This window comes from Miniopterus natalensis, chromosome 1 (assembly GCF_054644295.1).
Source record: "Miniopterus natalensis isolate mMinNat1 chromosome 1, mMinNat1.hap1, whole genome shotgun sequence".
NCBI lineage: Eukaryota > Metazoa > Chordata > Mammalia > Chiroptera > Miniopteridae > Miniopterus > Miniopterus natalensis.
Genome location: NC_142081.1, coordinates 142,009,017 through 142,036,849, shown reverse-complemented (window position 1 = coordinate 142,036,849; position 27,833 = coordinate 142,009,017). Strand labels below are relative to the sequence as shown.

Sequence of the window (27,833 nt, the reverse complement as noted above, 5' to 3'; positions counted from 1 at the left end):
GTTAGGACTGGGATAATGAAATAAGAAATAGCATGAAGATCCTCTTTGACTCTCATGAGGCACTCCCTGTTATTAAAGTTAGCATGAATCAAATGTTCTCCCGGCAAGATGAAAACAAGTTCCTCTTCCGAAAGGGTGTGCTGAGCTGACTGCTGTTCCTTAGGCATCAAGCTAAACACTCCCTCATTAACAGTCGCTAAGCCTTTGAGAAGTAACTCCAGCTCTAATCTTTGAGTTACCCTTGGTGTTCCTGCAGCTAAGGAACCGACTAGATTTTCCAAGATCAGCGCTAAATTCTTCAAAGACTACACATCCTAGCAGAGGTGGTTTTGGTGTTTTTTGTTTAGTGATCAGGGCCCTGGCAGTGCTGTTCCCAGGAATAAAACTGAACATGTTGTCCTAGACAGCAGACATCTTTGTTCTTTTGAGCAAACAGAAGAAGAAGTTGAGGCATGCATATAAGTTTGAACCTTAGGACCTTCATCCTGAGGGTGCACCCCAGTACCTGTAAACTGCTGTCGTTAGTCCCCAAATTAAAGATGTATCATTCCATTTAAAACTATCCTACAGAGTTAAATGTGAGAGTCAGAGTATCCCAAGTCTTTTAGGGCATCATCAGACACCTTTACAGTCAAAATAAATTAGAGTTTAAAAGATGTCTCTGGATAATTCAGTAGAAATGTTTTACATGTTTATAAGGAATGTTTTATATATTTATGTAATCGGACCTCTGCAGGCAGTTGGAAGTTGATGAAATACGGGTTTATCTAATGCTGTGTAACATGACTTCGCAGGAGCAGATCCCCTGCTGGAGAACTTTGAGCCTCTCTATGACCTGGATGACTCTTGGGCAAAGGATGGAGATGATGAAGGAGTTGTGCCTGGAACCACACCTCTAGATATGGCCACCAACTGGCAGGTGCGTGTAGCTCCAGTCTGTTTGATGGCAGCTCCTGAGGGAGCTAAAGGTCCAGGAACGTAAGAACCGATGGTCTTCCCCAAAGCACATGCCTTTTATTTTTTTAAGAAAGTCTGCTTGTCAGGAGCTGTACTTACCTTGAAAAGCTTATCCATGAAAGATCTTGGTCAGCAGAGTTCTGCTTGTGAAAGCGTGTGCCTAAGTCAGAGCCGAGTCAAGTTGTGAGAGAGGGTTAGATGAGAAAATATACAAAATTCACATTAGGAGGTATCCATTCTGAACTCACACCAGAATTGCCTCCGTCTTCATTTCTGAAGCTGGACTAAATGTTATGGTTTGCTTGAACTTTGGTAAGTGATTTCTCAACATGAAAGGAAACGGGAGATTCTTCTGAGAATTTCTGTAATATAAACAGAGTAAACAGACTTAGAGCCTTTCTCAGAACTCCACTGACCTGAGATCTGAAGGTTGAGAAGCAGTCCCTGAGTCTTTCTGGCCCAGTAAGAAGAGCCAGAGGGAATGGTGGGCAGCATACAGATCTCCAGCACAACAAAATCAACGTCCTTAAGGGCAGGTGCTGCTCCACGTCCAAAAACAGCTCATTTCTTCCTCCTGGCCCATGAGGACTGAGCTGAGGGACCCTGGCAGAGACTCCATGGTTTTCCTCTTACATTGAACACACCTGGTTTTCCCAGAAGCCTCACCACAGAGTGCAGACAGATAACCCAGTTCAGTGACCCAGGCCGTCCACGGGTCAGCCGGCAGCCAAGTGATGTAGAGAACACAGGCCTCCATCACTTTGGGATTTTATTTGTTTCTTTTAATTTAAGACTTTTCTGGCCCCTCAGTTAGAATGTAGATGCTCGAAGGCTAACACCAAGCCTTGTGAGCATTTCTGCACCTCCGTTTGAGCAAGTTCATAAAACTCATTCTCGTAAGCCTTTTACCAGGGTGGAGGGGACAGTAAGGGGACACAGCTGCGCAGCTCTGAGGAAGGTCAGCCCTCGCCCAGATCTAGGGGAGACATCACTGACCAATTACTGATCTAGAGATGGCTGACTTGGGAGCCTGGACTGCCTTTGGCCCTTGCTTTCTATGAGGTTGGGTTGGGTCCTCCAGCCCTTCTAGGCAGCTCCTGTGGAACAAAGCCTCCTGGGCCCAAAGCCCCGAAGGGCTCACGTACCCCTGGGCCATGGTACTGACTCCTCTCTCCATCTTTAGGGTACTAGAACCTCCTAAGGGGACATTCTGAGTTATTAAATAAAAAACAAAAACAAACAACAGATTTCTCTCATGGTCCCTTTAATGTGCAGTTGTTCCCCACATTTTTCTCCCACCAGGTATTCGACATATTAAATGGGAAACCATATGAGCCAGAGTTTACACCTGATGATTTACTGGCACAAGGTGAGTTCACTTAACCATTGTTATCTCCACACTGTCATTTGGAGGGGCTGGGGGAGAGCCGCCATTATCCAGGTGTTCTGTAAAAGGCACAGAGGTTATTTCAGAATCAGAAGATTTGGAGGTATGAATGGGATTAGCCAGCTGTAATCTACTGAGACACATGCTGCTAGTACTCAGCTGGGCTTCTGCTGACTCTCCAGTAAAGGAGATTGATGGCCTCCAGGGGGCACTGGAGGGTGAGCAGTGTGGCAGCCATCACTCCCTTCAGAGTGTCTCCGTTCAGCTAGGACAGTTGTGTTTCTTCTTCATTTCCTTCAGGAGACATGAAACAGCTGACTGAAGATACAAAGCTGCAGCTCTACAAGTTGCTAGAATTTCCTGATCCAGACAAAAACTGGTCTACTCTGGCCCAGAAATTAGGTCTGGGGATACTCAATAATGCCTTCCGCCTGAGTCCCGCGCCTTCTAAAACTCTCATGGACAATTACGAGGTAACACATCACCTGACATTGCAAACTACGTGTATTTGACTTTGTTCTGTTAACATCACTGCTGGGCACAACCCCCTTCCTTCTCCCTTAATTCTGAAGAAGAAAATCCATCATTTTCCATATCTGGGGGGGATGGCCCAGGCCAAGATCGAAACCCTCCTTCCTAGAAGGCTGTTTTCAGATACTTGGAGACTTTGCTACTTAGGGCCTGAGTCTGGTAGCTGGGTTGGAGCACCATCCCAGTGTGCCAGGGTTGTGGTTCAGTCTCTGACAGGACACATACAGGAGACAACCAATGAATGCACAGACAGGTGGAACAACAAATCAATGTTTCTCTCTCTCCCTTCTTCTCCCTCTCTAAAATTATTATTTTAAAGGAATTTTTTAAAAATGCTACTTAGAGGGTCAGGATGGTCACAGAGCTTTGATCTCCCTGAACAAACATGACAGACTATAATCAATATTCATCTCTTCCTCTCCCCAAGATCATGTCTGGTCACGTGTCAGGACATGGAATCAGCTTTCTGTGAGGTGACTCCTAGTGGAGCCATTACCTGGTGATGTTTTAATTTCTAAAACTAAAAGATCAAAAACTATGGGTGAAATTATTTACTTTTGAAATTTTTGATAGCTCTTGTTTCTCAGTGGTTTTCAGAGCTTCAGCCTAAACAGGGATACTGTATACGCTTAGCTCTAGGCAGTTCACCGCCTCAGCACATGTCTCTGTCCCCCCCCCCCCCCCACTTACTATAAACCGCATCTCTGTAGTTTCCTGAGTGCTCTTTGAGCTGAAACAGGAAACGACTCAAAGACAGTATTTTCTTAGACACCCTTTGCTCTGACCTTTCCAGGACCACCTGGTTCTCGTGGTGGAGGAGGCAGCCTGGCAGAGGGAAGGGGTGTGGTGATGTGTTCACAGCCTGCCTGCTTGTTCCCTGCACAGGTTTTCACACAGGAACGTACTGTTCCCTCTTCCTTGCAGGTCTCTGGAGGAACAATAAGAGAGCTGATGGAGGCCCTGAGACAGATGGGCTACACCGAAGCGATCGAAGTGATCCAGGCAGCCTTCACCTCAGGAACGGCAGCCCCCAGCCCAACCAAGACCACCACTCAGGCCAACTCGCTGCCTCTCTCTCCTGCCTCCACAAGACAGCAAATAGGTAAAGAAAAAAAAGACATTAAAAGTGGTGGAGATATTTTCCTGCTTCCCAGGCCAGTGTGTCAGGCCGGTGTGTTCAGTCTCTTAGGATATGAACTTCCTCCCCACCACTGTCTCTTGAATATATTGTCCCAGGTGTCTGTCTCCTCCCTGCTGGGGGCTCACAGTTCTGCCTCCTGCCCCTCCTGACACTGCCGCGGCTCAGGTAGAGGGCTGTCCCCAGGAGTGATCACAGTTACATGTGAGTTACTTAGATTCACAATAAATACTAAAAACAACACGAGGGTGGTTAAGGTAAATATTATTTCTCTCACCTTTTAAATGTAAAAGAGATAGAAAAATGCACTAGACCCAGCACCAGTACCCAGACTGTGGACAGTCACTGTGGCTTTCCCACCGCCCCGTCCTCAACTCCTCAGCCTCCTCCCCATGTTCATGACACTGACCTTGTCTCCCACTGTTATTGGTTCCATCTGTCAGCCACCTAAAATACGTAACATGATGGATTGTCCTCACAGCCCAACAATCCTATATCGCCCTTCATTCTCCCACTCTCCAACCATTCATGCTTTTTCTTTCTAACCCCAGCACGCTCCGTTTCTCCCTCCCACTGATCACCTAGTAAGCATGCTGTGGTTTCCCTCACCTTTTCAAAATAAAACAAAAATAAAAACACCCCCTTTATCCCACTTCCCCTTTACCTACAGCCCGATTCCTCTGCTCTCGCACGCAGCAGAGCTGCTCAGGAGACATTTTCAGTGTTGTTCTGCCTTCTCTCCTCTCCTTGACCCCTGCAGTCGGGTCCGCCCCACCCTCTACCAGGTCTGCTCTCGTCACGATGCCCAGTGTCTGGTCGCCTGCTCACCATCCTCACCTTCTCTGCTGCTCCCAGCACACATCACAGTTGACCATTCCCTCCTGCTGCAGGGGGGCTGGGGGGCCCTTCCTAGGGGAGTCAGGACAGGTGCTGTGCCCACTTCAGAAAGGGACAATGTATCCACCAGGGAAAAACCCCGCATCTCCTGTCTCATGACCGGATGCTCCTTCCACACGAAGAAATGGGTACTTATATATTAAAAAGCATTAAGCCCCTGATTAGTAGTTATTTTTTAAATACTTCACAGTTTTCAGCACATAACAGAAACCTAACAAAGACTGGTCGATGGAATAAATCGATAACAAGACAATAGCCATGTCACTGCCATTAAAGTCTTAATTTTAATATTGGAATTTAATATATAAGAAGGTAGCATTTTGATTCAGGTATATTAGACTTCTGTTCTCTTGATTACTCTCTATATATAGGAAATAATTCACATTGTTCATTCAGATCCCTAAAGACACTTCTCAACAAGGAGATTTTGACCTGCTTGTCTAGTATAGACTAATTTTCATCAAAATCACCTTATATTTTGCTACCAAAACATTTTTGAGGCAGTGTATAGAGCTTGATAGCATGAGGCCCAGAAAGATCTCTTATTTTTAGTCCCTACTTCTGTCACCGATTTATTTTGCTTAGGTTCAGCAACTTCCTCTAGTTCGGATATAAAATAGGTAATACAGGGGTTGGAAAAACACACCTGATTTCTAAGAAAGAAAGGTACACATTGGGTCAAGAGAATTCAGAAAGGATTGTGATAAACATGAGGCTAGGCTGTAAGAAAGAGATGTGAAAACATCTGGCTAATTTTGGTGTCTTCTCAGTTTTTTATTACCTCGGGTGCTTTCGGCCCCTCACCCCACCGTGAACGGTAGCGGCAAGTGGGCCGTGCGGGCGGAATGTGTGACCTGCAGAAGCTAATGGGCAAGACGGGCCCCCATGCCTTTTAGATCCAAACTTTGAGCCTGGCTGGGATGAAACATAACAAGAGCCAAGGTGTGGCCTTGTTCCCAGCTGCACCCCAGTGACTCTGTGCTCCTTCCCCTCAGATGAGCTGCGAGACGACAGCATCTGTGACAGCGGTGTGGAGACATCCTTCCGCAAACTCAGCTTCACGGAGTCTCTGACCAGCGGCAGCTCACTGCTAACTCTTAACAAAATGCCCCATGATTACGGGCAGGAAGGACCTCTAGAAGGCAAAATTTAGCCCTCAGCAGTTTCCAACATCCTGTAAACCAAAGTTGTGAGATTCCATTGGCTTGTCCGAAAGAAGGAAGGTGAGGCGCCCCCAGGGGCGCTCAGAGGAACACCGCGGACCTGGACGGTCTGGACCCCTCCAGGCCTTTGAAACCTGGCTTCCTTTCTTGGCTCTTAAATGACTTTCAGTTCGGCTCACTTGCAGATAGTATCTAGCGGTCGCAGCCTTCGGCGGGCCGGTGCCTCGGAGGCACCATGTGGAGCTTTACCAGCTGCTTTCTGTTGTCACTGCTGCTGCGTCCCACCGTCATTAAAAGATTAACAGTCCCCACCTGGTGTCCTTACTAGCCGTCCATAGCACAGTCATGTTTTCAGATTAAGAATTAAGGAAATTCTTAATATTTTATTAAGAAAATTCTTAATATTTTATTAAGAATATTTTAAATGAGGTATTTTAAAATGAGGGTCTATGTATAATTAAAAAAGGCTTCCTGCTTTTTCTAATGTGTTTTATCTCTGATTTGAAAAAAGAACAGGTATGTGTCAATATTTAAACATGATTACAATCAGTGCTGAAAATGGTATTTTCCCCTTTTTCTGCATTTTGCTATTGTAAATATGTTTTTAGATCAAATACTTTAAAAGAAAAAATGTTGGATTTATAAATGCTATTTTTTATTTTACTTTTATAATAAAAGGAAAAGCAAATTGATGGCCTTGTCTTGTTGGCTCTGTACTACTACTTTCCTTGTAAATACGGGACCGTTCCACATCCTGGTTATTATATTCACCTCCCTGCAGAGCCCATTTTTTGATCCAGAAATAAAAATTGTCCAAAGAAAAGTGCTTTAACCTGAGATGAAAGCTTTGGGTTTGTTAATCCGTGCTCGCTCGTTCCGTTTCGGCCCTTCGCCTCCGGCCCTCGTCTCCTGCAGTTCGTCCTCCTCAGCCCTCGGGGTTCTCAGCGACTCCGCGGCGCACAGAGCAGCGAAGCTGCAGCAGAGCAGAGGCCTGTCCAAGAAACCTCCCAGCGCGGCGCTCTGCCCAGCTGCCTTCACTCACAGAACTGGAAATGGGAGAGGAGAGGGAAAGGGGAAGGAGGTGCCGTGGTGGACACTGGGATGTGCAACCAAGATCCCTCTTTCACAGAGGGCTTGTCGGCCCAGCCGCTGGCATCACACTTGGCAGATGGCCTCAGCTGCAGAGAGCCCCCTTTCCCAGCTCACGCCCATTCCCCTGATGGTCCCACGGAACACTGATTGACGTGGCGTATGAAAGCCTGTCCAACCCAGGACAAGGTTGAAGGGCTTTTGACCTCCAGAGCTCTCTCAAGGTGGCTGAGGGGTTTGGATCTGTGTCACAGCTTTAACGCTTCTCTCCCAGTCCTTTTTTTCCCTCCTTTCCGCAGGTGTAGATCTCAGGGCACTCCCAAATAAACATCCTGCACGTGGGTCTCCCGTTCCGAGTGGCTTCCCAGAGAACCCAGCCTGCACAGGTGCTGGGAGCTAATGCTCACCAGTTTGGCACAGCATGTGAAGTCATTTATTCATGAAATCAACCCAGTGAGGTATGTGGAATTATCTCCAATTTGCAGACAAGGAAACTGAGGCTTCAAGAGTTCAAGGAGGCAAAGGATAACCCGCTTCTGAATTTACACCCAGGTTCTGTTTAGCGCCAGAGCTCATGGGTTGGAGAATTATCTTGGTAGGGTAAAAAGGTAGATTAAAATAATTGAGTCCAAAAGTAGACCTCAAAATATATAGGAATTTAGTATATGATAAAGTAAATTTTCAAATCCATGAGGAAAAGATTATTAATCAGTAAGTAGATGTTCCAGCTCGTTAATCACTTGGAAAAAATAAATCTGAACTCCTCTGTCCCTCCTTTCATCAAAATAATTTCCAAATCTATCAAAAATTAAACCATAAAAATACAAGAAATACTAGAAATCATTGATGAATAACCTTGAAATAAAGAAGGCCTCTCTAAGTACAACTATTCGATGGTGTAAAATAGTTCGGGTTCTTCATTTTACAATGTGTCCCAAATGAATGAATTTTTTTTTTAAATTCTACTTCTGTTTTCTATTACACTGCCATTTCTCCATACATCCCAATCCATTATTCTAGTTTTGAAAGTTGCATCTTCAAAGGAAAAAAAAAATAGGTCTTTCTTTAATTCTCCAACAACAAGCCCATGCCGCCACTCCTCCACCAGTTCCTCTCTGTCAGATATTTTCCATCTGGCCACGACAAGGCCTCCCGTCTTACAGTTCAGTGCTCACACTCCTCCCACTGAGGGGAGGGGCCCTACCTTCCTTCCCTGTGAATCTAGGAGGACCTGTGACAAGAATAGAAGTGATGCTAAGTGACTTCCAAGCTCAGGTCAGAAAATGGAATGCAACTTCTGCCCAGTCACCCTGAGTCACTCCCTCTTGGAACCCAGTTGTCATGCTCTGAGGAGCCAAGTGGCCACATGGAGAAGCCGCATGTAGGTTTTCAGCCAACGGCCTTCACTGAGGTCACGGCCAGTGCCAAATTCAGCTGGCAGGTGCGTGAGGGAGTGGAGACCTGAGATGATTCCAGCCACCAGCCACGGAGTCACACCTGACTAGCCTTGAGCTACCCCAGCTGACTGTGCTGAGCCTGCCCACATGGCAGATCATGAGTGAGTGAAGTAATGGTTGATGTTTTAAGCACCAGGTGTGGAGTGGATTGTTAGCACTCTCCAGGTCTCTAACCTGACAGTTCCCACACCAGGTCACTTTAAAGAGAAGCTGACTGCAGAAGGAACAACTAAGCAACTCATGCAGAGACTAAAAATAACATTCCCCTTTTTAAATAGGAAGCCCCATTTCTCTTCAGTTCCAGAAGCGTTCTCTCTCTCCTCCCAGATCTCAGTGCTGACCTGAGCCTCGGTGTGGTGCTCTAAAGAAAAGTCTGGCGATGCCAGCTGTGCCTAAGGCAGGAGTCTTTCGTTTAGTACCAGCAGATGGGGATAAGTGCCAGGAGGAGCGCAGGCCTTCAGGTGGAAAGCTACAATGGGCCTGAACCAAACCTGCCCTGAAAGCTCGTCTCTCAGCAGGAAGCCGTACATCTCCTTCTGATGTTCCTATACTCTGCGGGCATAACCTAGACTTTTTCAGGATTAGCTGTCTTTTTTTTTTTTGGCAGAAGGAAGCCCTGCTGCTGCTTATTTACCCACCTGAGTCCCCTGCAGTAATCACTGGTGGCGTGGATGTTCCCAGCCACCAGCGTGGAGTGTGGCCCCACAGGCCAGACCTTCTGCATCTTTGTTTGTTTGTTTGTTAACCCTTACCAGAGGATATTTTTTGCATTGATTTTTTTTTAGAGTAAGGGGGGGGGGGAGAGAAATACCGATGTGAGACACACACATCAATTGGCTGCCTCCCTCATGCGCCCCAACCAATGCAACCCAGTTACGTGCCCTTGACCAAGAATTGAACCCTAGACCCTTCAGTGTGTAGGGCCAATGCTCTAACCACTTAGCAACACCAGTCAGGACGGGACCTTTTCCATCTTAGCAAGAGAAAAGAAGGGAAGCAGCCAGGCAGATGTGATCATTTATTACATGGCGCCACCTTTGCGTTAATGATTTCTAATATTCTCAAGACATCCTTATCAGGTATATATTAAACCCCAATTTTACAGTGAGGAAACATCATCTAAATATTAACTAACTCACCCAAGATTCAAATCCAGATCTGACTCTACAACTTGTTCTTTAATGATGTCTGAAGAAAAGATGCTGTATTTAAAAAAAAAAAAAATCCATACAAACCTATACAAAGATGATGGACTTATACCCCAGCCAAAAGGCAAAAAGAGTATTCCCAAAAGGATATGTTGCTTAAATATCAACATGACTTGATTTTTCCCCCTAATAACAAGCTACAATGCTTATATGAATTTTTCATGGACAGGAGACCACTGGTTTCCTCGCTTCCTCATTTTGTGGGAATTTTCTTTCTGATTTGTGTTACCCCAGCTCACAGGCTTGGGGAGGCACAGGAGTCAAGACAAGATGAAATTAAAATTCTGTTTATTTTCTTAAGGATCACAGAGCTTGGAGCTGGACAATACCTCAAAGGTCACCTAAAGAAATCACCCAGTTGCCATCTTTTTTAAACGCCCATAGTGTGAAAGCATCTCCTCATCTACCCCTCCCTGTCCTCCTGCTGTTCTGTTTAAACACCAATCCCAGAGACGACAAGTTCCTGGCCACTTGCACCAAGTTTCCTACGTTCACCGGTTGGCTTTGGGGTTGGAGGAGATACTGAGGAGGGGCTTGAAATTAAATGAATGTCATTCTCCATTATTACAGATTCCGTTACGTCTGCAGCAGCCTGCTTCCATTACCCTGCACAAGTGAGTAGCTCCACAAATTGTTCAAGCATCTTAGAATGAGAGGGGTGTGGGGGCTTCTTCCATCAACTGGTTTTTCCATGTTGACATCTCTTTCCAAAATGATTATGTCATGGAAATGTCACAACAACCCTCAAAGAACAAACATTTCTTGAGTATCTGTTACATGCCAGGCACTACAATGGATGGTCATCATTCATTCCTTTATATTACTTGTTCAAAAATCCTGTGAAGTAAGAACTTTGTCTCTATTTTACAGATGAGGAAACTGAGGTACAAATAAAGCATGTAACCGCAGGATCTACCGACTCCAGTAGCATGTTTTAATGAACCACACTTGCAACGAGGGGCAGGGTGTCTCTCTTCTACTTCACCATGAAGGGGTCCAGGCTGAGTCACTCTTCCTCCCACCCTTGGCTCCCAAGGTCTTGCAGCTGGAAGGATAAAAGAGCACAGAAGGGTATATGTAAGAGTTTCAAATGGTCACTTCCTCTCACCTTGCCCTGGAGAAAAACTTTAGTCCCAGGCCATGGGACTCTTATAGCAGGGAGGCTATAAGCGTGATCTACTTTTGTTCCATTAGGAGGTTGCGTCGATTTTGGTGAGCAGGTTTCAGTCCCTGGCACAGATCAAAATTCCTTACCTGCCTGATGGAGGCTGAACCTGAAGGTTCTGGCTAGTTCCAACTTCTATGCAAACATCCACTCACTGAAAAGTCATCTGCGATCATGGTAAATGGCCATCTCCAAAGGCAAAAGCATCTCCCAGGATTGAGAATGGGAGTTACATTGTGAGGCCAAAGTCTCAGTTCCTCCTAAGGAGATCCTCGGAGATGACCGAGGGTGTTAATTAGACCCGGTGAGATGGGGAGTAACAGCGAAGACGTGTTGCCCTTGCACTGATTCAAGGACTCCTGCTCTACAGCCTCCAAGAGACCTTGGGCTTATTGGTGTCTAGGTTTAGGGTCTAGGGTCTGCAAGGTGGGCGGTGGGCCTTGAGACCCTGCCCCTCGGAGAGGGACAACCAGTTCTTCTTTCTGTGATCTGCAGAGAACAGGTAGAACCCTGACTCCCAATTTTCAGATGAATGGGAAAGGGGCAGAAGTTGGTTCTTGAGGAAATAATATTTTCCAGACCAGAAGACTAGCAGATGAAACAATTCTAGAAACCCCTTTGCCCGGGACCCTTCTTGGGACCCAGGAAGCAGAGTGGGTGCTGCAGGTGCTGAGGTGGAACCTGGAGGCACACAATGGATGGGAGTGCGTCCACCCAGGGGAGTTAGGAGCTGATGCTGGATACCAGGCGACCAGGTGGTGTGATCTGTTCTCCCGCAAAACGAGGGAGAGATTTTTTTCATTTCCAAACTGTTTTGCAGGTTACTTTCCCTTCCTTAGACAAGCATCCACAACTTGTCATTGTTGTTTGAAAAATTAAACGAGGAACTTCATGTCACGGATTTCTTTTTCTTTTGCAGAACACCTGTTTATCACTCTGTTCAAATGTAAATGTTCCCTTTTGCTTTTGACATTAATTTTCTTTTGTAATTTTTAATTTTGAAAAACTTGGGGGAAAACAAGACCTTTGAACATGAATGTTTTCATTTACAAAATATTTTCACATATTCTCATAATCCGAGAGGTAAACAGGGAGGGGGTTTAACTCCTGCCATTTTCCACAGAAGGACAAACCTGCTGGTGTCCCCGAAGTCCCTGGTCTAGTATGAAGAGTGAGGACTGGACTCAGCCTTCAGGGCTCGGCCTGCGCTCCTGGGCCTCGCTCTGCAGCCCCCGGCTCCTCTGGAGGGGTCGGTCACAGCAGGCCCGGCGCAGGCTGATGGCTGGCACGGCAGAGGGGAGCCGGCACCCCATCAAAAATGGACTGAGCGCGGGGGCTCACAAACAGGCTGAGCGTGCTGGTCCCTGCAAACCCCTGGCAGCAGCCAAGAGAATCCTGCTGGTTTTCCTCTTCCCGCCTTCTCCTTCCGATCCCAGCTCCTCCTTTGGCTTTGGGGCCCTCAGCAGCTTTTTCTCCACCCTCAGCCCGGTTCTGCCCAGGGCGTCCAACCGGCTCCGCTGTGTCAGCGCAGCGTCCTGCTCCCACTGGAAGCAGCCTGGTCCAAGCCCTCAGGACCAGAACTCAGCGCTCAGGAACCACCACTGCAAGGGGACAGATGGCCTCGGAGAAGCGCCCCCGGCTCCTTTATGTGCGGCCCCTGCCCCCTCTGCTACTTTACCTCCCCTCGGGAGGGGTGGACATGCAAGGAAGTACCTATGTGCTCCTGGAGGAGCAGGCACTCAGACCGACGCCAAAGCAGGCTTTGCCATCTTCTCCTTCCCGTGCTCATCTGGGAAGGCCACAGCCACCATTGGGTCTGTCTTCCTGCCTTGCCAAAGGCACACCTAGAATGATGACCAGCATATACACCCAGCATATGGGCCAGGGACTATATTGGTTCTGCAAGGCAGAGACTCCAGGTTTAAACCTTAAGGAAAGGATGTGTGGGCAGCAAGTCATCCACACGCCCACATGGCCAACGCTGGGAGAGAAGAGGCCCCGCTGAGCCAGGGAAAATGCCTCCATCACGCCCTCTTCCCACCAGAATTGTGTCTTGACTCAGCCTCAGCCCTTTGCTTACTGCTCTCTGCTACTCTGCCTTTCGGGAGCTCATCTGACCTCTCCCTGATCAATCATCTATTCCGGAGACTTTGTGCTAAGTTTTCATAGATCCACGGTAATTAAATTAGGATTAAAAAATCATTCAGATGCCACCCTTTGCCAAGGAGCAACACAGGAAGGAAATGAAGTAAAGGAAGGCAGAGAGCAGAAAATGTTACTGGGCAGGCCTGACCCTGGGGAGCAGCCAGCAGCTCCGGGACATGCCTGCTCCCTCCCTTCCTTTCTTTTCTCTCTCTCCTGTGTCTTGTTCTCTCTCTGTTTCTCTCTCTCCCTTTCTCTTTCTCTCTCCCTTTCTATTTCTCGGTCCCTTTCTCTTTCTCTCTGTCTTCCTTTTTCTCTCCCTCTCTCTCCTCTTCTCTGTCTCTCTTTCTCTCCCCAACTTTTTGCCTCCACCCCCACCCCCCCCGTTCTTTCAAGAAAGGCTCCGGCGGTCCGAGCACTGGCACTCAGCTCTCTGAAGCCCAGAGAGGGTGTGGCGTGGAAGTGGAGGCCCTGCAAGGCCTTCCTTAGACTTCCCCCCCTGCCTGATGCGGGGGAAGCCCCCTGGAACCGGGGCCCTGGCCTGGGGCAGCCCTGCACCCGCCACCAGCCTCATTTCCTGTGCACAAGAGGCCTCTGCTGGAAGGAGCAGAACTTTGCACAATCATCTAACAGCTGGCAAGCCTCTTGCTACTCAACCTTTTTGCTTCAATAAAGTTGGAAAGAGGCTTAGGGAAAAAAGGAATTAGAAACTTCAGCTGTCTGCCTGAATTTCTCTCCTTCAACTCAGGTTGGCAAGGAAAATGTAAGACTCCTAGGCCTGATCATTCCAACCACTGCCAACCTTATCCTTTGAGGAACAATAATCATAAGCCAGCATTTACTACCCATTTACCCATCCTAGGCGTTTTTCATGCCTATGAGATGGTTACAATTAACCCATCTTAAAGATAAGGAAACTGAAGCTTAGAAGCGAAGTGATTTGTCCAAGTTCTGTAGGTGTTGGAGCCAAACTTGCATATTGGAAGTTCACTGTCAGAGTATGAACCTATGGCCAAAATACTACATGTGGCCTTCACGTGTACACACACACACACACACACACACACACACACACACACACACGATTTGGATCTTTTACAAAATATGGTTCATTGTATTGGCAAAGTTGACTGGTTAAAAATCTTTAGTTCAAGCACCAAAAATGTGGACAGGGAAGCATGCCAATCACCCAACTTTGCTGGATTCCTATATAAAAGAGCATCATCCTTCCTTCACCCACCTGGGAAAGTCAGGCCTTCAGAGCCTTCCCACTGGAGACACCACTGAGACATCCAAGCACTGTGAAGTGGATGATCAGGCGTCCCTGGGCTGAAAGAAAACCCAGGCACCACTGTCCTCTCAAAGGCTCAGCTATGTCTGATCGCAAGCCCATGCCTTTATCTGTTAGAATGTTTCTGATTATAAAATTAGAATACCTGACTATAAGTGGATTAAATAAATAGGGGCTTTCTTTTTTTAATATAATTATAAGAAGACTAGAGATAGTAAGATCTACATTTTATATAGAATCTTTCATTTTTTTAAATGTAAGCAATTCAACTTCTTAAAACACTTTTGGCCAACAGATCATCTGCTCACCAAATCTGACTTGTGTATGACCTGACCCACACTTTTTCTACAACTGTACCTTCAGGATGACCAGACAGGGTGGTGAGCTTTTGACTTTGGGATCAAGGTCCTCACCTCTCCCCTTCTGTTGCCACTGTTTCCCTTTCATTCCCACGAGCTCCTCTAGCTGACACTGTTCCCATCACCAATGCCTCAGCAGGTTCCAGTTCTGCCCACATCCTTAGGCATTTTCTGAAGGCTTATCACAGAAGCAATGATAATTATAATAGCTAACGTCTGTTGAATAGTTACTGTGTGCTATCAGTATCTATGCATCATCTCGTTTAGTCCTCACAAGTAATCTATGAGTTATTATTTTTATTATTATTATTGCCCTCGTGTTTACGGATAAAGAAACTAAGGCACAGAAAGACTCAGCAACTTCTATGCAATGTCAAAGAGCCTACTAGTGGTGGATCTGGCACTCCACATAAGTATGTCTGCTTTCAAAGCCCAGGCCTTTAACTGCTGTTATCAATCAAATGCTTTTGGTTATAAAAGCAGGATACCTGACTACAACTGGATTACACAAATAGGGCCAGAGTTCTTTTTGTAAGAAGACCAGAGTTAGATAATTATAGGGTTAGTTCAGCAGTTCAACATCTCTGACAGCCCTCCACGTCAACAATGTTTCCTCAAGGTCATGAAAAGGCTGCAGCAGCTCCAAATATCAGATCCTCACACAGAAGCTTCTCAACTTCATCTAACAGCAGAGGGTCTCTCCTCAGGTCTCTTTCTTATCAGGCAGGAAAAGCTGTCTTCAAAACCCCACATTAAGTGTCAACTTATGTTTCATTTGCCAGAATTGGATAATATGCCTAACCCTAGACCAATTCCTGGCAAAGCAGAATAGAATTAGTATAACTGATTATGATTCAGTCCCTGGGGTTGGACACATAGGCATCTCTATTAACAGAGAAGAGGGGGATATGGCTATAGGGTGGCCAATAATGTCTGCTCCAATTAATGGGACTATGTGAATTGTCTCCCAGGAGCCAGTAAATTGTACAAAAGCCATAATAATAACGAAACAGAATAAGAAAAGAGGATTGTTCCCACATACATCATAATGCAGGGGTGAGTACTAGTTCTTGCGGACGAAAAGGGGCTACATGCTAAACCTGACAAGCTCAGGGAAGGCCTGCATGGTGGCTCTGCAAACTCAGAAACCTAAAGTAACCACAAAGGACAGTCTGAAGTTAAACCTTTTTTAACTAAAAGCAGTCTCTGGTAAGTAGTCACGTCCTAAGGCAGCATTTTTCCCTAACAAAGGTTAATTTTCACCTAACTAAGCCTGTTGGTTGTCTTTTTGCATCTATGATAACATATTGTTGGAGTGTCAAAGTAATTTTCCTTTTCCTGGACCCCTCAAAGCAAAGCACTGCTCTGCGGAAAACACAAATCCCCTCATTGTTAATGAGTTAACTGTTGATTGTTAACTATCCTGCACCCACCTAAGTAACAGAAGTGTGTCCATTATTTTACTTTCTATCCAATCCCAGAGGTTTCCCCTCTTTGCTTTCTCCCACCTCTCTCATGTCTCACCAGTGGATTTCATGTAACCCACTTACGTCTCCTCTTTTGATTGTAATGCATAAAACGAGGTGCAGAACTGCCATTCTCCAGAGCACAATCTCAATCCATTGAGGTTTTGGCTCCCTGGCAACTGTCGACAGTTTGGCTCAAACAAACTCACAAAAATTCTTCACAGGTTTGAATGATTTCTTACATTAACATTCTCAACCAGAAATTTCCATGATCCTGACATCCCCTTTCCCAGGGACGCTAAGTCACTGGGTGTTACTGTCGTCCTTCGTCCTGGCTCACTGCAGAGATTATGTGAAAGCAGCTGGTGCTCAACAAATCCTGCGTGACGGCTGAGACCTGACCTAAGGGGTCAAGCTGTGTTCCTGTTGCAAACATCTTTCGTGGCCGGACTCAGTAACCCACGTCTACAGAGATGAGGAGAGACAGTTACAACACTGACACAGTGATGTAATGCCCTTACTTCTGCAAAGCCCTTAGTCAAGGGCTCCAAGATGTCCTGGCAGGGTCGCCCACACTCAGCTTATGGGTCACAAGCTCAGAGCCCAGCCCAGCCAACTGGTCAGTCTTGGGCTTTTCCTTCCCCATAAATTAAATACAGCCAAGGTCGTTTACAACTCCTTCACAACTGAAAAGGATTTCATTTATCATAAACTTTCAAAAAAAATTCCCCAAAGTGTTAAAAAAGATGGCTTTATCTAACGTCGTTCCCCATCACTGTCACATCAACCTTACAGGACTTGTCACCAGCTGAAATGGCCTTATTTATTTGCTTACTGTCTGTCTCCCCATACAATGGACAGCCCATTAGAGCAGAGACTTGTCTGTCTTTTCTCATTGCGATACCCCCCATGATAGGAACAGTGTCTGCTCCAAGTGGCCCTCAGTAAACGCTTGGAAAGTGAATGAATACATTCTTAATTTAAACAGTCTCTATAGTCAGAATATCGATGTGTCTGAACACTGGTTTTGTCTGTGCCTTTTAGCGTTTTGCACAGCATCATTTTGGTTCACAGCCTCCAGTAAGTCAATTAGAAAACAAGAATTCCCCCACTGCCTTGGGAATATTACTAAATACCTTTTCTGCATAACCCTTCTCATTTTATGTGCTTACTGAATTGATAAGATTGCATTCACAGTCAAGGAAGGCTCTAGGGGTAGTTTTAAATGCTTTGAATTTCCCACACAAACAATGCCTACTTGTTTTTCTCCCTAAATCTTACCCAGTTGGGGAATAAGTTTCATATCTGAGAGCCAGACGTAGCCCAAGAGAATATTCCTTCTGTCACGTTAGGAATGCTTGGGAAACATATCTTTATTTCTCCTGTACTCCAGCTCCCTTTCATTCCAACAGAGGACAAAACCTTCCTATTTCTTTTCCAAGTGACTTCCCATGGTTTGAAAACCTCTCACAATGAAAAGTCAAGTAAGAGAAAAAAATAAAGAAGAGTTACAGTGAATGTGAATGAGGAAATTACCATTTTTATTGTCCTCTTCATCCTAAAATGGAAAGATACAATCCTGTGAACTGGCCTCCTTCATCTCACTCTCTCCGGAATGTGCTTTGCAACCAGCACAGCAGAAGGACCTGCCCCCCACCTGCCCAATCTCTCTATAAATGTTTGCATAACTGCTAACAGAAAAGTCTCCTCAGAAATCCAAAGCCAAGAGTAAGTACATCAGACTCTATTCCAATCAATGTAGCAAAATAAGTCTATTAAGATGGTAGATAGCCCAGCTGGCGTGGCTCAGCGGTTGAGCATCGACCTACGACCCAGGAGATCGAGGTTCGATTCCTGGTCAGGGCACATGCCCGGGTTGCAGGCTCAATCCCCAGCGGGGGGTCGTGAAGGAGGCAGCAGATCAATGACTCTCTCATCATTGATGTTTCTCTCTCCCTCTTTCTTCCTCTCTCTGAAATTAATAAAGATTTTTTTTTTTTTTTAAAAAGATGGTAGACATGACTAACCACAGAGCCACATGTGAACTGTGGGAAAATGTGCTGGAAGTTACTCTTTTCTTACAAAAATAATGTGTATATAGCACATTTCTCTCCTTTCATAAATTGTTGCCAGCATATATTTATACCCATTCATTAATTTATTCTTCCTTTAAAAATTTCATTCTTCTCTGATATCTTTTTCTGCTCTTAAAATTTTTTTTTAAGACTTTTGCCTTTATTTGCTTCATTTTTGCTATAGCTTCATGTACTGATTGAGTGACAATGATTATGATGTTAAGAAAGTACGACCACCAGTTACTTAGCATTTATTTGTTCCTGACTCTGTGTTTAGTCCTCCTTTTGAAGGCTAGAGATTATTAGCTCCATTTTACAGATAAGAAAACTAAAGTCCAGAAGGTCAAGTGGTTGCCCAAGGTCACAGAGCCAATAAGCCTCAGACCCTGGATTCTGACAGGGAAGTGTGGCTGGAAGCCCTGCCACCTCTAGGACAACAAGGTCACACTCCAGGATGCTGCTTCCATTTATACTCCTTCAGCTAAACTTTTAATTTATTCTTCAAAACAAACTTACAAGGTGAGTGTAGTTATTCCTATATTACCACAAGAAAACTGAACACAGAAGTTAAGTAATTTGATCAGGGCCACAGAGCTAGAAAGGGCAGAATTGTGATGTAAATTCTGGCCCAACAACTTCAAAGTCTCACAGGGTGCCTGGCATAGAATATTCTCTAGTTTTGTGGAGAAGAGTATCCTCTTGTCCCCCAGCAACAGTTTGGTTAGACAGGATTTCAACAGTGACAAGAAAATAATATAATATATATGAAGTAAGAATCTTCTGAGTTACATCTCTAAATCCCAGTCTCTCATAAGACTTGTATATATATATTGAAATAACAGGAAAAATGAGGAAACTTTTAGATACTGAACAAAAGGCCTGGATTGTCTGCATTTATTTCCTTTTGGGTTATAGAACTATGCCTCAAACTTCTCAGTTTTAAAACCAAAGCTATTACCTAATTAGTCTTGATTTTAAAGCCAAACTCTCACTGCTGGTCCATTCTATATCCAACTACATGATTCTTCCCAGAGAAAACCCCTCAAATATCTTGGTCAGACTCTCCCAGTCTACCAACTAGAATAAAAATTTGCCCAGAGCTAAATGGAAATTAATGCCCAGCACAGCAATGGGCACAACTGAATGTTTATGGAATGACTAAATAAGCCACAGGTGAAATAGCAAGTTGTTGATACAATTTATGGAAATTTGAATTTTTGATATGCTTTCAAACTCACAGGAAGCTGCAAAAGCAGTACAAAAAAATCCCTACAAACCTTTACCCAAATTGGTACTTATTAACATTTGACCCATTTGCTCTATTATCAATGTAATTTTATAAACATCAATCATGTGTAATAAAGTAATTTATAGGCTCTTATAATTAATCAATATAGGTAAAATGATTTAAACCCAAACTAAAAAGAACGCCACTTTTCTGCCAGGTCAACAGTCTAAATCTAACACCTTTGAATACACCAACAATGAACTCTCAGAAAGAGAAACTAAAAAAAAAAAAATACCATTTACCATTGCAACTAAAAAAATAAGATACCTAGGAATAAACTTAACCAAGGATGTAAAAGACCTTTACTCAGAAAACTACAGGACACTGAAAAAAGAAATAGAGGAAGATTCAAACAAGTGGAAGAATATACCATGCTCATGGATTGGAAGAACTAATATCGTTAAAATGTCCATACTACCCAAAGCAATCTATAGATTCAGTGCAATTCCTATTAAAATACCAACAGTGTATTTCACAGAGTTAGAACAAATATTCCAAAAATTTATATGAAAAAAAAAAAAATCCTGAATAGCTGTAGCAATCTTGAGAAAGAAGAACAGAGCTGGAGGGATCACTTTACCGGATATCAAACTGTGCTACAAAGTCACTGTTATCAAAACAGCCTGGTATTGGCACAACAGACAAATAGATCAATGGAACAGAACAGAGACCCCAGAAATAGACCCACACCATTATGGTCAGTTAATATTTGACATAGGAGGCAAGAGCATACAATGGAGTAAAGACAGTCTCTTCAATAAATGGTGCTGGGAAAATTGGAAAGGTACATGCAAAAAAGTAAAATTAGACCACCAACTTTCACCATACACAAGAATAAATTCAAAATGGATAAAAGACTTACATGTAAGTTGAGAAACCCTAAAAATCCTGGAAGAAAACAGGCAGTAAAGACACAGACATCTCAAGTAGTGGAATTTTCACCAATACATCTCCTAGGGCAAGAGAAACAAAAGAAAAAATAAACAAATTGGACTACATCAAACTAAAAACCTTCTGCACAGCAAAAAATCAACCTCAAAATACAAAGAAACCCCATGGTCTGGGAGAAGGATGTATCTGATAGGGGGCTAATTTCCAAAGTGTGCAAAGAACTCATACAACTCAACAAGAGGAACACAAACAATCCAATTTAAAAAATGGGCAAAGGACCTGAATAGACACTTCTCCAAAGAGGACATACAGATGGCCAAGAGACACATGAGAAAATGCTCAGCATCACTAATCATCAGAGAGATACAAATTAAAACCAAATGAGGTATCACTTCACACCTGTCAGAATGGCTCCATCAACAAATCAACAACAACAAGTGCTGGCGAGGGTTTGGAGAAAGGGGAACCCTGGTACACTGCTGGTGGGAATGCAGACTGGTGCAGCCACTATGGAAAACAGTGTGGAGGTCCCTCAAAAAGTTAAAAATGGAACAGCCACTTGACGCAGTGAGCCCACTTCTAGGAATATATCCTAAGAAACCTGAAACACTAATCGCAAAGAACTTATGTACCTCTATGTTCATAGCAGTGCAATTTACAATGGCTAAGATCTGGAAACAGCCCAAGTGCCCATGAGTAGATGAGTGGATAAAAAAGCTGTGGGACATTTACACCATGGAATACTATGAGCTGTAAAGAAGAAGGATCTCTTAACCTTTGGGACAGCACCGGGGGACCTGGAGAATATTATGCTAAGTGAAAAAAGCCAGGCAGAGAAAGACAAACATCATGTGATCTCATTTATATGTGGCATCTAAAGAACATAATAAACTGATGAACAAAATAGTGTCAAGACACAGAAGCACGGAACAGACTGGTGAATCTTGGAGAGAAGGGGGGGGGAGATTAACCAAAGAACTCATATGCATATATACATAACCCATGGACACAGACAATAGTGTGGTGATGGCCTGGGGCAGGAAAGGGGTGCAGGGTGCAAGGGGTCAGTGGGGGAAAAAAGGGGACATTTGTAGTATTTTCAACAATAAAGATAAATTAAAAAACAAACAATCAAAAAAAAAAACCACCCAGCTAGGTGATTCTGTTACACACTAAAAAAAAAAAAAAAGAAAGCAAAGCTCGTTGGGTTGAGCCAAATCTGAAGTCCTGTGGTCCCCAGAGAGGCCTACCTGTGTGGACATCCTTCCCTGGGTAGGGAGAGATGGTTGGGCTATAACTGGTTCATGTGGTGGTAAAGCTGTGAGGGGAAGACCTAAAAACACTGTCCTGGCACAGCCTCGCTGAAGGACCTCCGAGTAAGCGGCTTCCCTGAAAGAAGCTGGACGCGCTCTCATCGGGGTGCCGAATCAGATGCCTGGCAGCAGGCAGGCCCGTTTCCAGCTTCCTCGCTGCCTCTGGTTGCCTGCGGCTCCAGCCGGCGCCTTCGAAATGCTTTATTCCCGCGTGTACAGAAAGTATAACCTGGATTCCCTCAGTAAATATCAGTCAAGGAAGTTACGTGAAAAGATTGCTCCAATTCACTCTTGCTGGTGCGACTCCAGGGGTAAAATATTATAGTCCGCGTCTTCTCAGTCATAAGGAAACCATTGTCACTGAATCTCCCTGGGATGCTCCCTACATCTAACCAAACGAAGGGAGCGACAGCCGAGGTTTCCAGATCAAACACAAACGTGTCGTTTTGCTGAGAGATGATGGCCTGAAAGAAAAAGATAATTGAAGTGAAGGCTGAGGGGAGAGCTCGCAGTTCCATATTCGATGCCTATCAGAACGTTTATGTGGGCCTAACAAGCAGTATATTTCCTACAACTTTGGTTCTGCAACTGCTAAAGTCATATATTCCATGCACTGCGTCGGATACCAAAAAATACATGGAAATTTTTTAAGGCTGTGGGAAATGACCAAATTGTAATCTCAAACCAAGTGCAGGAATATGTAGTCTCCTATTAATAAAGAGACTTTCATAAGAAGCTCAAAGCTTTGCATCTTTTATGTCTTTCTCAGGGTATCATCATAAGAGGAACATTCTTGCATAACTGCTGGGCCATTTAATGACTTTCTCGGGATGTATCTGGAGGCAGCTGCAGAGCACAACCATGGCGCTCTCCTCCTAGACCTCTGAAAAGATCCAGAAATCTAGCCAGCAGCCTGCCAGGCATTTACAGAAGTTCTAGCACTAGAGCTTTCTCTTTTTTATTACATAGAACCGTAAAGTCACATCATGAGCACTTTTAAGATTTGTGAACCCTGCACAGTATCAACAGTTTAAATCTCGTCATTAACTAGCGGATGAGCACAGAGGGCGGCCGAGCTCAGCCACAGAGCTGGGGGTGGCGAGCCTCTCAGGCAGTACGGATTGAGTGTGACCTGGTCATCAAAGCTCTGTCTGTGTCATGAAACACAAGTCCTCAGCATGGATACATGCCACAGCATAGGTCTGACATTACATGTTATGTGTGCCAGAAAGAATTTCAACGGGAAATATTTACTGTACATAATTTTAGGCTTATACACTTGTTTGATAACCATTCAGAGTTCTAAGCTACAAACAAGGAAAAAAACCTACTTTGGGAGAAGCAGAAAAGAAAATGAAATATATTAGGTAGCTCTCAGAGGGTCAGAGATTCAGGCTTGAAGCTAGATGTCAAATTCCCAAATCAGTCACCCAGCTGTTCCCGCGAAGACCGTAAAGCAGTCGCCGCACCATGCAGTTCACCCAGCTGGCCCCGGCCAGCCCACACTGCTGCCAGGGAGGCCCCGGCCACTGTGCCAAGGCCAAGGCCAGAGGGACTCCAGTACCTGCTCACTCTTGTTGCCTTCTTCCAATTGGAAATCTCATTTCTGTATATCTAACTGCAGGGCTCAAGCTTGCACCCTGGCTTCAGGGAGGCAAGGAAAACAAATTTCTGGCATCTACCTGGGACAGGACACCCAAGTGCCTGGCCCATATTAAGCCTGCAATAAATTTTTTTTTTTTTTTTTTTTTTTCCCGTTTAGGAAGGGCAAGTTTCACTAAAATACAAATTAGGTAGGAAAAATAAAGAAGTCCTACTTCTCTCCCACCACAGATTATCCCAAGGTAATGAAGGCTTAGCTCAGAAAAGAGAAAAAATTGTTTTAAAAATCCTAAATCTAGTCTGCTACATAGTGGTTTTTTTCTTTTATGGAAAGAAACTACGTAAATATATGTCATTTCCTTCCTATCTGTTCTATATCAGTTGTTACAGATAACTTAGATTTTGTTACGTGACTGTATCACTATTAATTGGGAAAGAAGATATATGTTTTCAAATCAAGGGTTAAGAATTTCTATATGATTACTTCTAAAGTAAATGCAAAAAATCCTCTCACGCAAGTCTTCTCAATAAAGTAAAGGGTAAAAGAAATTTAAAATTCGCTAAAACCAGAAAATAAACCTTTCTAGAAATATATTTTCAATCACTATGTGTAGGAGGAAAAGAAAGCGTTTCAATCGACTCAAGAGATTCCACATTCTCCAGCTGCACAATTTTTATAACAACACATCCTGATCACGCCATTGTTTTTCTCAGCAATTATAAAGAGATTTGGTAATTAAGGTACTTTGCAGCAATAAATCAAAAATAAAGAGTAGAGTGAAAATTTTAAAGATTAATAGACTCTACCTAAAATCTCAAAATTAGAGTGCTCCTACTGGGCTCCGATGCTTCCTTGAGCATGCTACTTGAGTGTGTAACTTGGTCCCCCTAGTTTGCTCACTTGTAAACACAGATGACCATGTGGATGGAAAAATGGGGTCCTACAGAAGGTAACCTCGAAGGGCGATCTGATCATGATTCCTAACTGGGCAGGTCATGGTAGGTCGTCATGCCCCACACCTATAACTTCTTTAGTAAACGGTTTCTCTTTGCCTTAAGTACAAGCCCTGCCCATTGCTGTGCATCTAGGTTCACACACTTTTGAAACACCAGAAGTGGTGATGGAAGGAGACTTGACTTGGGGTGGTGAACACACAATACAGTGTACAGATGATGTTGTGGAATGGTGCACTTGAAACCTATATAATTTTGTTAACCAATGTCACCCCAATAAATTCTATTATAAATAATTAAGTAAATAAATAAAAGCAAAACAAACAAAAAGAAACACCAGAAGTAATACCTCTGGAAGGGGGTATTAACCCTCAAGACAGCACATAATCTTGTTAACTATCCTGTAATCCGATCCCTGCGTGGCCGCTTCTCACCTTCATGGATCTTCCTTGTTCCCTCCTTAATTTCAGATGCACAAAAGAAGCTGCAAAACTGTTATTCTCTGGAGCATTTAAGATCTTGCTCCCCGGCATGTGCTGTCAGTTTCGCTCCAATAAACTCTTATGAAAATTCTCTACAGGTCTGAACATTTCTTACATCAACAATACTTCAGGGTTGGTACACTAAAGCCCCAGGACCAAGTCTGGAGCCCAGTGGAAGGGGATCAGTGGTGACGATGCTGACACCTCTCCCTCCATTGCACAAGCCCCACGAGGGAGGGGTGATGGGACAGCAGGAGGAGCAGCAACCAAAAACTTTGACAAATGCTAAATTAGAAATATAAGTCATTTGGCCTTGTTTCCAGTGGGAAGGAGCCAAAATTCCCCAGGACTTGGGTAAACTCAGTTCCAAGGCAAAGGTCTGCAAAAAGCAAGACGCAATGTGCCTGCCCAGGACGGGACAGCCCCACAAGGCCACAGTGGCCCCACCAACCAGTGCTCACAGTGATGTGTGCCTTCTGGAGCCCCACAGCCGCCTTCAGTGAGGACAGGAAGTGATAGTTGGCTGAGCTCAAGCGTTTGCTGTCGGTTGACAGGTAAAAGGAAACCACACAGCTTTGCCGTGTACAGTGGCCACATCTGCTCAGCAGCTGAGACACTGGCTCCTGATAGAGGAGAACGGCCTCCCCTGCTTTCATCACAAAAGGCTGGGTACTCTGAGAGCACAGGGGCTCGAGGGAACTCCACGCGTGGACTCTCACCTGCAGAGAAACGAGGCAGAACAAAAGCAGAGAAAAATAGTAGTAATAACTGATGAAAGTCAAAATAACAGTACCCATTAGGAGACTAAGCAACCCGGGTTTAACCTCAGCCTCACCGAGTACTAGTGGTGTAACTAAGCAAGTTACTCGGGTTCTCGAAGTCTCCGTTTCTTCCTTTGCAACATGAGAATAATAACAGCACTAAGTTCACAGGCTGCTGTGAGAATTAAAAGTGATCTGCGGAAGGCACAGTACCTGGGGCATTGTAATTATTCCATAAACATGACCTATGCTCGATGTCCTCTAAACCATAGCTACCCAAGACTTGAGTTTCTACCCTCTCTTTTTACCTAGCATTGTTTTTGATCCAAGTTTACTTTTCCATATGCATTCTGAATAATTTTACTGACTTCTATTAAAACATACCATTTTTAAAGATTTCTTTTTAATAAAGTTTAAGCTATTTCCTGCTTTCCATGATTATAAACAACCTGACATCTACGTGGCACTTTACAGTTTATAATTCACTTTCATCTAGTTCTTTTATTCACTAACCATAGAAAGCCTTTAAGAAGATAGGTTGGTATCATTTTACAGGTGAGGAAACTGAGTCACCAAGACATTAGGCTTAAGGTCACAGAATAAACAGCAGTTTTACACTGAATGCAGGTATCTGACTCCAAGGACAGCCCATTTTCTACTACAGGCACTAGAAACATTTTGATACATATTAAGTTCTCTTTTCTTTTTCCCAAAAGAAATAGAAACAAATAACTAAAGAAATAATCTAAACTTCTCCATCGCAGAGAGAAAATCCAAGCAACTTACAGTGAGCGTCATGTTATGGTCCGAGTGAAGGTCTGACACCCCGTAGATGAAAAACACGTCTTTATCCTCAAAACCCACAGGCAAGAGCGGAGCGAAGAAATGCCGAGCAAAGTAATGAAGCATTTTCCACCTTCCTCCGTACTCTGAAAGTAGTCAGGAAAGTTAGGAGATGGGCAGGGTCAGCAGTCAGTCATAGCCCGCAGGGCTGGCTGGGTATGATCTGTCATGATTCTAGGGACCGAGCGTGGGAGGGAGGCCCAGAAAGGTCGGGAGCCCACGTTTATTGAGGGCTCTGAGCATTCTGAACATTGCCTCATATTATCCTCACATCTGGGTGAGTCACACATTAACATTTCACTTTTCAAATGATGAACGGAAGCTCAAGCAGTTAAGTCAAACATGCCACAGGCAGTATTTTGGGCCCAGACCTGACTCCTTGCTTCCTGGAGCTCAGTGCACAAAGCTCCTCTTTACCACATACATACACACGAAGAAGGAAATCAGTAGCACTGGCAGTGAACACCTGTTACAAATATTCCTTTGTAAGAATGATTTAGAGCTCAAAGTCTCCTTTTCCCATAAGCACAAATCCTCTGAGGGAAGGAAAGCAAGCACTATCACTAATGTGGCCGGCAAGTTTCCGCTGGAGGAAAACATTGCAACCAACGACAATTAATGACGGTTCTGCAAGCACAATCAGAAGTTGTCAAGAACCTGTAGAATGCTGTGCCCTGTTGGCAAGTCTAGTATGCTGAACCCACAAACTAAAAATTATTTCGCTGTGCCGGTGTGGCTCAGTTAGCTGGGCATCGTCCCATGCACTGGAAGATTGCCGGTTCGATTCCTGGTCAGGGCACATGCCCGGCTTGCAGGCCCAATCCCTGGTAGGGTGCATGCAGGAGGCAGTCAATCCATGTTTCACTCTCACATGGATGTTTCTCTCTCTCCCTCTCCTTTCTCTCTCTCTCAAAAAAAATAAAATCAAAAATAAAATTTCAACATTCCTCTATTTCAGACAAAAGATCCTTCTCCAGAAAGCACTGCATCACCCAACAACTTCTGAGAAAGAGACAGAGAGACAGACAGACGGACAGAGAGAGACAGTGATTCCAGAATTCACAGTGCAAACTGTTAAGAAGGAGGAATGAGGTTGTGAAGTTCAGATAGAACTAATTTCTTTGGGTTTTGCAAAATTTCAACTCTCAGCATTTCAATCCCAATTCTTAGTAGTTCCCCTTTAAAACAACAAGGGGAGAGGGATGGAAAGTTTTTCTCAGAAATGGAAGGTGGCTCAGACCTGAGATAACTTATATACCCATGTGTGATATCGATTACAGGGGAGAGACTTCAAATGCATGGTTCCAGTGACCAAGGCCACACACAAATACACTCAGGAAAACAGCAGCTGAGCAGAAGGTCTCATGGGTACAC

At 44.4% G+C, this 27,833-nt stretch overlaps 2 protein-coding genes across 6 annotated transcripts in view; one reads left to right on the top strand and one right to left on the bottom strand.

The window, feature by feature from the left end:
• NFKB1 (nuclear factor kappa B subunit 1) overlaps nucleotides 1-6,905 on the top strand; it is a 98,844-nt gene extending 91,939 nt beyond the window's left edge. For both annotated transcript variants that reach the window (XM_016223599.2, XM_016223598.2), the window contains exons 19-23: nucleotides 795-919; nucleotides 2,260-2,326; nucleotides 2,645-2,817; nucleotides 3,800-3,977; nucleotides 5,906-6,905. In XM_016223599.2, the coding sequence (XP_016079085.2) occupies nucleotides 795-919; nucleotides 2,260-2,326; nucleotides 2,645-2,817; nucleotides 3,800-3,977; nucleotides 5,906-6,063 (701 nt within the window). In that variant the 3' untranslated portion in view covers nucleotides 6,064-6,905. The remainder of the gene's footprint in view (nucleotides 1-794; nucleotides 920-2,259; nucleotides 2,327-2,644; nucleotides 2,818-3,799; nucleotides 3,978-5,905) is intronic.
• Nucleotides 6,906-10,237: 3,332 nt separating this feature from the next.
• The window catches only part of MANBA (mannosidase beta), a 103,367-nt gene continuing 85,771 nt past the window's right edge, over nucleotides 10,238-27,833 (bottom strand). The window contains exons 15-19 of one of the 4 annotated variants that reach the window (XR_015715902.1): nucleotides 26,403-26,545; nucleotides 25,317-25,574; nucleotides 21,755-22,281; nucleotides 20,476-20,566; nucleotides 10,238-10,872 (exon numbers count right to left, since the gene is read on the bottom strand). Coding sequence is in view for 1 of the 4 variants with exons in the window: in XM_016223600.2 (XP_016079086.2) it covers nucleotides 22,057-22,281; nucleotides 25,317-25,574; nucleotides 26,403-26,545 (626 nt within the window). In the remaining 3 variants the exon portion in view is untranslated. Of the gene's footprint in view, nucleotides 10,873-19,511; nucleotides 20,567-21,351; nucleotides 22,282-25,316; nucleotides 25,575-26,402; nucleotides 26,546-27,833 lie in introns of those variants that run through there. The other 3 variants (XR_001604040.2, XR_015715900.1, XM_016223600.2) reach the window with 3 other exon arrangements.